The sequence below is a fragment of the Drosophila mojavensis genome, unplaced genomic scaffold, assembly GCF_018153725.1.
Source record: "Drosophila mojavensis isolate 15081-1352.22 unplaced genomic scaffold, ASM1815372v1 contig_36, whole genome shotgun sequence".
Taxonomy (NCBI): domain Eukaryota; kingdom Metazoa; phylum Arthropoda; class Insecta; order Diptera; family Drosophilidae; genus Drosophila; species Drosophila mojavensis.
In genome coordinates this window covers 8,648,628-8,659,263 of record NW_025318858.1, presented here as the reverse complement: position 1 = coordinate 8,659,263, position 10,636 = coordinate 8,648,628, and the positions used below count along the sequence as shown (strand labels likewise).

At 38.0% G+C, this 10,636-nt stretch overlaps 1 protein-coding gene across 1 annotated transcript in view; it reads right to left on the bottom strand.

The window, feature by feature from the left end:
- Positions 1–8,927: 8,927 nt before the first annotated feature.
- The window catches only part of LOC6576358 (nephrin), an 88,040-nt gene continuing 86,331 nt past the window's right edge, over positions 8,928–10,636 (bottom strand). The window contains exon 20 of the mRNA XM_002002313.4: positions 8,928–10,462. Within this exon, the coding sequence (XP_002002349.2) occupies positions 9,800–10,462 (663 nt within the window). The 3' untranslated portion in view covers positions 8,928–9,799. The remainder of the gene's footprint in view (positions 10,463–10,636) is intronic.

Sequence of the window (10,636 nt, the reverse complement as noted above, 5' to 3'; positions counted from 1 at the left end):
CAGTAATAGGAGTCAAGCGCCAGGCATCGATATGACCACACATTCACACCCACTTTAGGACACACATACACCCACACACACACACACATGGAGAGAGCCAATGCGCAACGTGTCTTGTGCCAAGGTCGACATTTGGCGATGTGGGCCAAACGTGAAGTGCGTTAAAGGCAAACCGAACGGACGCCCACAACAAAACGCAAAAAGGAGGCGTGCCACACACACACAGACACTAATGTGTATGTGTGAGTATTTGTGGGTGTGGGCAAAAGTTATTGTTGGTAATATCAAGACAAAAAGTGTTTATGATATGAAAAATGTTGACAGCAACTGCAGAATAGATATGCTGCGCCCTCAGAGAAAGAGACAGCCAATGGCACACACACAAGCACACACGTATACACACTCACACTCACACACAGAAGCACAGCTAGTGGCTTGTATTATTGCGGCCGTTGTGTGTTTTTGTTGTAGTTTTTATCGTTGCTGCTGACTTTGATGAAAAATATGATTATGTCCTTTATGCGAATGCCTTGCAGTAAAAATAATAATAACACACCACACACTAACACACACACACACACACACATACAGCTGCCTCGTTGGCTTCCGTATCAGATGCGCTCTTCATTTTTGGCAACGTTTTTCATGACTTTGTTCTTGACTTTATTGGCTGCTCGTCTTGGCTGCCTTTGGCTGCCGGCTTCAAAAACTTTGTTGTTGCTGTTGCTGCTGCTGTTGCTGCTGCTGCTGTCATATGTTTGCTTTATTATCGCCATTCGCTCAACCCGTAACAGCGCTAACACTAACCATAACAATAACAGCAATAAGTGCAGCCAAACCGTTGACCCATAAAGTGACAATGTTGCAGGCGAGCAAGCGCGAGCTGTAACGCAACAGCCAACTTCCTTAGGCAGCCCCCCCCCCACGCGTACACGCCCACACTCATACACAGCTTGTCAAACGCTTGATTTCACTTGTTAAATGGCAGGTGGTGGAAATATCTAGCTGGAAAAACTCTTTAAACATTTCCCAACAACATCTTAGGCTAGTCAGATATTGTTGAATTTTTTGTCATATATATCAAAATTTAAATTTTATTAATGATAATAATTTATTTAATATAAAATAGATATTTTTTATTTTAATAAATTTTTGAGAATTCTTCCAGTAGTTCTTAGCAAAGCCTTGACTTCTATTATACATATATTTTAGTTTTCCTAGTAGTTGCTGCACATTTCTTTAAAGAAGAGAAGACTTTGTCATGCTTTGTTGCTAATTATAGCACACACACATACCACTGTAAGATACGATAAGGGTTTTAAATTCCGAGCAGTCATTTGTGAAACCCTTTTTTGGCTTGGCTCTTGCATCACGTGCGCTGCAATAACTTCATTTGCTTTCTATTTGTGTTTCCGAAATTTTCTAGATACCGCAGGGTATACACGTTGGCATGTCTAATTTGTAATTGGTCTAATTCAATTAGAGATTCAAGTAGAGATTTGAGACTCAAATATCTAGCTTGACTATTATTATTATTATTATTATTATTATTATTCTTTATTCAAAAACATTTTTATTATTATTATTCTCAAAAATAAAAAATTCATAAAAATTAAACTTTAAAAATGTTTCACAACAAAAATTATTTTATTTTATAAAATAAAATAAATAATATAATAAATAATAAACATTAATGCAATATACATTTAAAATACATAAATGAGCTTATTGATAAAGAAATGAATATTCAGAAAAATAAGTTTTTGAAATTATTTAAGAATAAAGACAACACTGAAAAATAGCCTAAATCTGAATTAGTTTTAGAAGAAAGTTTGAAGTGAGCCAGGGTATCTACTATTCTAGCCTGCTCGACTGGACCACACTTACTTTGTTTGCTGTTGCAAGTGCTTCCCCTTTTTTTATAAACATATATATATATATTTTTGTTTTGGTTTTAGAGAGATAATTACAAAAAATGTTTTGCGTGCCGCGCACAGCACGATGGGCCGGGTATAATTATGACTCCTGCTGGGGTTTTCCTTCCAAGTGGAGATTGTGGCTTGTGAATGGCTGGGGTTGGGGGCAGTGCTCTGTGTAGATTTCAACAGTTGAAAGTATTTCGTATTGTTTTCATTTGCCTTTTTTTCTTTGCTCTCTCTCTCTCTCTCTCTCTCACCCTCGCCTCTCCTCTTCTCTGCTTGTCAGTTGGTTTTTATGCACTGCGCGTGTGTTTTGTGTTAAATTTGTTGCTTAATTTGAAAAGGCAACCCACGTAGATAAGACATTAAAAAGAAACAGATACGACGAGGAGCAAACGAAAATGCGAGAGTCGAGAGTACTTAAGGCCAAAGCTTGTAAGGGTTTGGGTTATGTCAGACAATTGCTGCTGCTCTGCCGACAGCTGACAGATCTGTCCCCCGCTGTCTGTACAAAGACTTGCAGTCAGCACTGTTTATGGAATATTTTTTCAATTTGCTATGCAAATAAATCTATAGCTGGCTCTGGCTACAGATCAAGCACACATGTTGCGATGCCCGCTTCACTGTGCTGGCCCTCACCTCCTCACCTCCTCCTCCTCCTCCTCCATCCTCCTGCAGCACTTTTGACCAACTGCAGTTTTCATTTTACATTTCGTTTTCTGTCATTTCGATTTACGTGGCGCTGCGGTCTAAAACCTTTACCCTAGCAGTTGAGCACACACACACACACACACACACAACGACGAGCATCTCCATCATCCCCTTAGCTCGCTTGCAACCTGATGCCTGGCCATACCTTTGATGGCTTGCCAAACAGTTGGAATATGATTTTTGCAATTTTCGCATGAACTCAACCAAAAAATTAAACTTGACTATGCTGCAAAATTGTAAAGTTTTTAATACGTTTGGGGCAGCAGCGCCCACTCTGTATGTGTGTGTATGTGTGTGTGTATGTGTGTGTGTGTGTGTGTTTGGGGTGCTTTTTGGAGGCGCGATTGGTCTTTGGGGGCGTGCCAGTTGCCTTTGTCATGCTTGTCAATCTCTGTCCGAGTCAATGAGCAAAAAATACAGAGCTTTGCAATTCTTTCAGTCTCTCTTTTATTCTCATTCGCTCTTTCTCCTTCCGCTGTCTCGCTTGTTTAGCGCAAACATTTCAAATTATTTTAATTAAGGCATTTTAATTAACACACACGCATACAATTACAACTGCTTGTTGCCGCCGCTGTTGCTGTTGTTGCTGTTGTTGTTGTTGTTGTTGTTGTTGCTGTTGTTATTTTAATGTTGTCGCGTTTTTGCATAAATTGTAGAGCCTACTTCAGCGAACGCATACCTTTCTGCCTCCCACCCCTCCATCAATGCTTAGCTGCATGTTGACACAGAATTTAAATTTATATTTCGTGTTGCTATGCTTCTTTTTTTCCCGAATACCCTTAGACTAGGTATTGCTCAAAAGTCATGCAACATGTGGACCCAAAATCTGTTCTTTGGTCTATTTCAAGCTGGACTCACGAATCAAACTTCAAAGTGTAGAAACCCTGATAAATTCATTTAGATTTAAACGTAGATCATTTGAGATTTCAGTCTGAAATACAATGGAGCCTCGATAATTTGTACCCCGCAAAATCAAAAATCGAGATAAATCCAAAAAAAAAAAAAAAAAAAATTCTTTGTAAATCGAAAAAAATTGATCCTCTTGCCATTTCTTACTATCGGTATTCTACTGTACAATCATATATTCATAAGCCATTCGCACTCACGGTCTCGCACTCGGCAGGGTATCTAAATTTCAGTTGAATTTGGTGTCTTCTCTTTATTGCCGCCCGCTGGGCTTGAAGGGGGCGCTCTGGTTCTGCTGCTGCCATTAGTTCAACTTGGCTACGTCTCAGGCTTTGGGGCCTGTAATTTATTGACGTGTTTCTATATAACGATATTTATATACGTACATGCATGCATGTATACATACATATGTGTGTGTGCACATCTACGCATGCAAGCCTTATAAAACATATATACATACATATATACATTTTTAGGGCAACTTGCGCGCTTAGCCATAAATTGTTTTGGCCAGCATATGTATATAAAAAGGCAAAATAAAAAATCTAAATAAAAACACACAAAGTATGGAAAGAGGCCGTTGCGCTAAATTTCATTTCATGCAGCGCTGCGCTTAACAAAATATCCTTGTCGCTCTCTCGCACGCTCGGGGTCAAGTTGACTGAGTGCGTAGAATGAAATTTATGGCAGACGACCACCCAGCCCACCAGCTCCACTCTCCCTCTCTCTCTCTCTGTCGCTCTCTCTGGCTCGCTCTTTCTGCGCGCTTGACATTTTGCAGAACCCTTTATAAATTTTGCGCGGTCAAGTCAACGGTTAATTGAGTTCAAATATGCAATTACACATGCGTTTGTCAGTTGTGGTTGTTGTTGTAGTTGCTGTGCGTCATATGCTTATAATAAATCAAATAATAAAGCTCTGATGTTTTAATTAGAGCTGCTATGAATATATAGAAATAGCAAAAACTATAAAGAGAAAAGCTCATTGAGTGAGGTTGACTAAGGAATACTTTAATATATATGCATTTTTGTGTGTATATAAAATTTATATATCATATAATTCGAATATAATTATTGTGTACTTATGTGACATAACGATCGATCAATATATGAAGAAAATATAGATTCAAATAATTTTCCCTTTACTAGGGATATAAAGTATAATTATTTCTATTTTGTGAATGTTTTTATTAATTTAATATACATTTATTTTATATTAAATAAATAATTTATAAATTCTAGAAAAAAGTACAGAAAATATTTATTATGCCAAAAATATAAATCTTTTGATATTTAATTCTATAAATGGGCTTTCCCACGTTACAAATCCATAGAGTGCATCATAATACCCTTTAGTCCAATTAGATAATCGTAATTAGCTTTAAATTGCAAATGTTTCATGCATTAATTTAGCTAACAAAAACTGTGGCTAGTTTTTAATTAAAAATAAATTGAAATATTGTAAACCAAACCAAAAATATAATATTTATTTTATATATTTATTTAAACTAATAGCTCGATACTCGAGTTGTTTTTATTAGTTAAAGCCACAAAGCAATTGCAACATTAAAGCTTTAGCTAATTGTGACTGATAAAAACCTCATTGCTTCTTCCTCGTCCGCTGCCTCTTCTTGTTTTGTGGGCATGGCGGCGCCTTCTGCTAATGAACATCGATTGCCCGCAGACTAACGTCAGCTGCGAGCTCTCTCTGTGTGTGTGCTTGTGTGTCTGTGTGTGTGTGTGGCTGTCCCACAATCGAAATCGGAATTTAAATTGACTCATTAAAACGAGCAAAAAGCGGGTCGCACGACAATTAAACAAACGCGCGAGCCAACATTTCCTAATGCTTCCCCCATCCTCCAGCACACACACACACACACAGACCAACTTCCCCCTTGATTGAAGCAACTCCCGCCCGCTAAGATTCCTGGCACCTAATATGGGGTCATTAGTTAATTTGCTAAACGGCTTCAGTTGCCCTTTGCATACCCTGGTCAAAGGGACTCTATTGAATTTCTTATGAGATTTGCTAGAGCTGAGAATATTCCCTGATATTCCTAATTGCTTTGCTTCTATACAATACAAAGATTTGGAGTGAGGAGTTTTGAAAGATTATTTACCCACGATACAAATTTGTATTTATATGTTTATGTATCTACATTTGGTACATACATACTTCGAAAGGAATTTAGTTTTATATATATTTATTTGATATACTTATGTAAAACCCTTTAAAGGTAAATCCATTAAAACTTTAATTGAGCATTAACTAAAATAAATATATCAAAAGATCATTTAAGCTTAAAAACTTCTTTAACTAAAAAAAAAAAAAAAAAAAAAAAAAATCAGTAAGATAAATATAATAAATTAAAAAAATGATACAAATATTTGAATTTAACAATGCAAGATAAGTTAATTTTAATTTTTATTATGAAATAAATAAAAAGGCAATATAATACAATTTATTTTTTACATGCAAAATTCATATAGCTTTCACCAACACTCTTATATATGTTTCTTACAACTCTGAACCAATTCTTCACTACTATTAAAAAAGAAATTTTCCCATTCAATTCTTCAACTTCTTCACTCAATTAGTATATTTAATGAAATTTCTTAACAACACTATCTAAACCTAATAGCTAACTAAAAACAATTCTGCTCTCCCATTCACACATACTGACATATAATTGACTTCTATGGATATGCATTATGGGAAAAACAGATTCCCGCTCGAATGTAGGCGTCTATGTACATATATTTTGTCGTTGAATGCATAAACTAAAATGAATTCAGTTAACTAGGGCATGACTGTTTCGGCTAATCAAGGATCTCTGGGGTCCCTTGGTCCCTTGTTCCCTGCTATGTTGTTTTTGTTGTACGGCGCCGTTGCCACTGTCAAGGACGACGTTCACGTCCTTGTTGCCGAATGTTCGTCACCAGCGTCTGTTAATTTATGTGCTCGTACCCAAAGTTCCAGGCAGCGCGACTCTCATTGAGGTTTTTTGTTTTCTTTTTTTTTTTTTTTTTTTTTTTTGGGTGCGTGCCGAGCCGCAATCTGCCCGGGACTATTAGATTTTATTGAGCCGCTGATTTATACAGCGCGCTTCAATTCAATTTCGGTCGGTCGGCGCTCATGGGAGCGGGAGGAGGGACGTCTAACAAAACTTTATAGTCGGGCCAGAGCAGCTTCAAATGGGAATTTAATTTTCACACGGGCGAAAATCGATAAAAGCGCAACGAAAAAAAATAAAATAAAATAATGGAAAAATGGAACCACAGAAAGACAACAACAACAAATACATAAATTACCTGCATAATTTTGTTACAATTTTTGCTATGCAATTTCTATAAAAGCTGCCTTCTCTTTTTCTCTCTCTATCTCCCTCGCTCTTGCTGTCTGTCTGCCCAGTTTTTGCTCAGATAACCGCTGACAAATGGGGCGTGGCGCTTGGGATAGGCATTCGCGTCCATTTTATTTACATTTATTGACCGCACGGACTGAGTGTCTGTGTGTGTGTGTGTCTGTGTGTGTGTCTGCTTTGTATGTTGGGCTAGTCGAGTGGTTGGCATTTCAAACTGTGTAATTTGCAGCACGTGTGAACAGTTTTCTATTAGACGCGCCTGCGATGCCAACACTGGCGTAAATGTGCAAACGGAAGTCAGCAAAATCGTAACGGAAGTGAATTGAAGTGGCCCGCTCTAGCCTGGATTGTGTAATAGATATATGTATCTAGATAAATTAGGAGAGCACTAGAGCTAGTTGAGCTGCGAGCTTGATAACTATATATGGGCTGCCCAGCCCAGTCGAGCAGACAGATATGAATGTGCTGAAATCAGCGGCAGATTGAGATTACAACCAAATCAATTATCTCTCCATATAATATATAATATATGCTATATGAACTCTTTGAACACATATCAAATTCAAATTCTAATTACAGAATTACAAAAATTAGCTATGTGAATGAAAGCAGATGATGTAACATTTGTTTGTTCTAGACTCGTTAATTAATTTTCAGGCTTTTTGGAGTACAACAATTTGGAAATTATGATTTGTGCTGACACACACTATATTTATCGAGAATTTGAGTATGACAAACAAGTTCGATAATTATATATAAGTAGATTGCGCCACATGTTTGCCTTGGTGTCAATTGGTGTTGCTATATAGGTTAACAGCCATACAAATGGTTGTTTGTGTATGTGTATGTAAGTCACACACACACACACACAAGAAAAATGGACACTCATGAGCTAGAGGGTTGTGGGCGAGCTGTCAGCGCGGTTTCCAATTATCCAAAACCCAAATGAATCCGAAAAACTTGTCGGCTGAGGCACATTTCCATGGCACGGCCACAAATCAAAGGCAAGTTTCACTTTTCCTGTCAATTTTGCTACAGTCCAAAAAGTTTCGTGTGGTCAACCACGGCTGGTTCGTCAATTGGGTGGTTGGGTGGTTGGGTTACTTTTCGAACTGCTGAGCTGGCCAGAAATATCTCTCCTGTCCTGTATAAATTTGATTTGCTAATGAGCCGAGTCCAAACCATATGAAATTTAAAATACTTTTTCTCTCTCTCTCTCTATCTCCCTCTCTTACACACACTGGCCTTGGCTTGCCTCCTCGACAGCTCCTGCGGCTTATCAAGTGTGGTATGTTGGCCAACTGTGGTTTTGGCGCCCCCAGAGCTGTGGCACGTATTTGAGCAGCGGTTTTAATTGGTCCAGCTGTGGATGTGGGTCACCCAAAATTATATTTGAACGTGTGATAAATGAATAAGAAAGCTGCAACTTTTTGATTGCCGAGGGAGACCAGCAAGAGCTGCTAAACTAAAGATACCTGCTTCGTTTTAATTGATTATATTTAATCAATAAGTTACAAAGAGTTTGCTTAAGAGTTTACCTAAGTTGTTTAAACTGAGAGAAAATCACAAATTGCTGAACGTGTTTTCAGTTTGAATATGTCAAGCTGGATTTTTAAAGTATAAATAAATAATGAATGCAAGGTTTATAATTAGACAAATATTGAAATTGTAATCTAAATATGTATCAATACTTCTGGTAAACTATGCATATTCTATAATAATATATAAATACAATTTACTTACCCATACCCTCTCACAATCTCCCTTGATTTGCATTTCTAATTCGCAACTCAACTAAAACAAAATGAATTTGTATATTTTTTGTAATAATTAATAATTTTATTTTTACCATTTATCTTAGTATTCTTATTTTTTGTCACATTTCTGATGACTTAGTTAATTTATTTACCAATTTATATGCATAGATTTTCCTTTTGTTTAGCGTAACACACTTTCTTTAAACTTAAAACTCTGTCACTAAATTCTGCTTAAGCGCAATGCGCTCTAACAATTTGCATTATCATTACCTTTTCTATATATATATAGATTTACTTTTACTATGCAGGACATTCCCGATTTCATAAACGGGTACACTCACACCGAATCGAACTGCCTTTACAGTTAGCTGTTGGCCATATCTAAATATACATACAAATACAACAAAAATCGTAGTCTAAATAAATGTTTGCTTTATACAAGTATTTGACTATGCAAGAGGTTATTTATTTACAAGTTGACTTAATCGTAATATTTCTAACTCCAATTTCTTCAAATTTTTTTTTTTTTTTTTTTTTGCTGGGAACATTTTTGCTACAAATAAAATTTTTCTACTAAGTTTCAGAGTCTTTTAGAAGTTGCCTTAATTTTAATTTTAATTTTTACTGATTTTTATTTATAGTTTTCTATTTTTCTTTTCTACACTTTTTTTTCCTGGTAATGTAAATGTAGAGAATTTTCAGTTTATTTGTTTTAAATGATATCCTTTAATCGATATGGTATCGATAAATTTTCGATTTATTGACTGAGTCGCATTTATATTCTCAAATATACAGATATACATATACATACATTGATATGATTCAATAACTAATCTTTGGATATGCGCCTATCGATATTTCTCTTTTGATATTGGAAAAGGATATGCCTCGAAATCTATGCGGAAGATAGGCCAGATGGTCATAATAGAATAGAACTTAGCTATGCACAGCACCTTAACGAGAACAGAACTATAACATATTCATATATACATAGAACTACTTACACACGTATATACATATATATCTATCAGTGTATATGTATATGTATATGATTAACACGATTAGCTGACTATCTAGTCTAGGTTTAGGTCTAGCTGCTTACGTCTGCTTCGCCATAGTCGTAGATTTTGCGTCTAGACGACTTAGACGCAGCTCTCGGGCACACGTTGCGTCATGAGGCAATCCTTAATCGCATTTATGTTGATGTTGTCATCCAAATCCTGTGACGAGTTGCACGAGGTGGTTGTTGTCGAGGTCACGCCCACGCCCATAACGCTGCCCACGCTGCCCAGCAGCAAACTGGAACCGGAGCCCGGCTGATGATGTTGCTGATGATGATGATGTTGCTGCTGCTGCTGCTGCTGTTGCTGATGATGATGATGGCGATTCAAGGTGGCCGTGTGACCCTGCGTATGCTGCAGCCTGCCACTGGCATAGGCATTCAGTATATACCCACCGCCGCTGCCCAGGCCGGGCGGCAGAGTGCCCACGCCGCTGCTGTGCGCCGGCTGCAAATGCGCTGCCAGCGTCGCAGTTGAGGACAGCGATGTGGGCGATCCAATGATGGTGCCACCCATGCCCAGTGTCAATGGCTTCCCGCCACCGCCACTCATGCCCATCCCCATGCCCATGCCCAGGCTGCCCATCATGCTGCTGCTGGGCGAGATGACGGTGCTGCTGCAGCCCCCTCCCACCGCTGCGACGGCGGCCAGCAGCTGCGCTCGCTGTGCATTGATCTGGTTGTAGGTGACCGGCGGATTCGCCGGATCACTGGACAGCGCTGTAGTCGTCGTCATGGCCGGCGCCTGCAAGCATAGATGTGCATGGAAAAGTTAGAAAAGAATCGCTCAACTGGAAAGTTTTCAGTTGCTATTCTAAACCAGCTACAGTCTCTGATATTTGTGCCTGAGTTGCGCCACATTTTGGCAAAGGCATTTTAACAATTTGCCAATGTAACGTGGCTAAATCATTTTAAAACT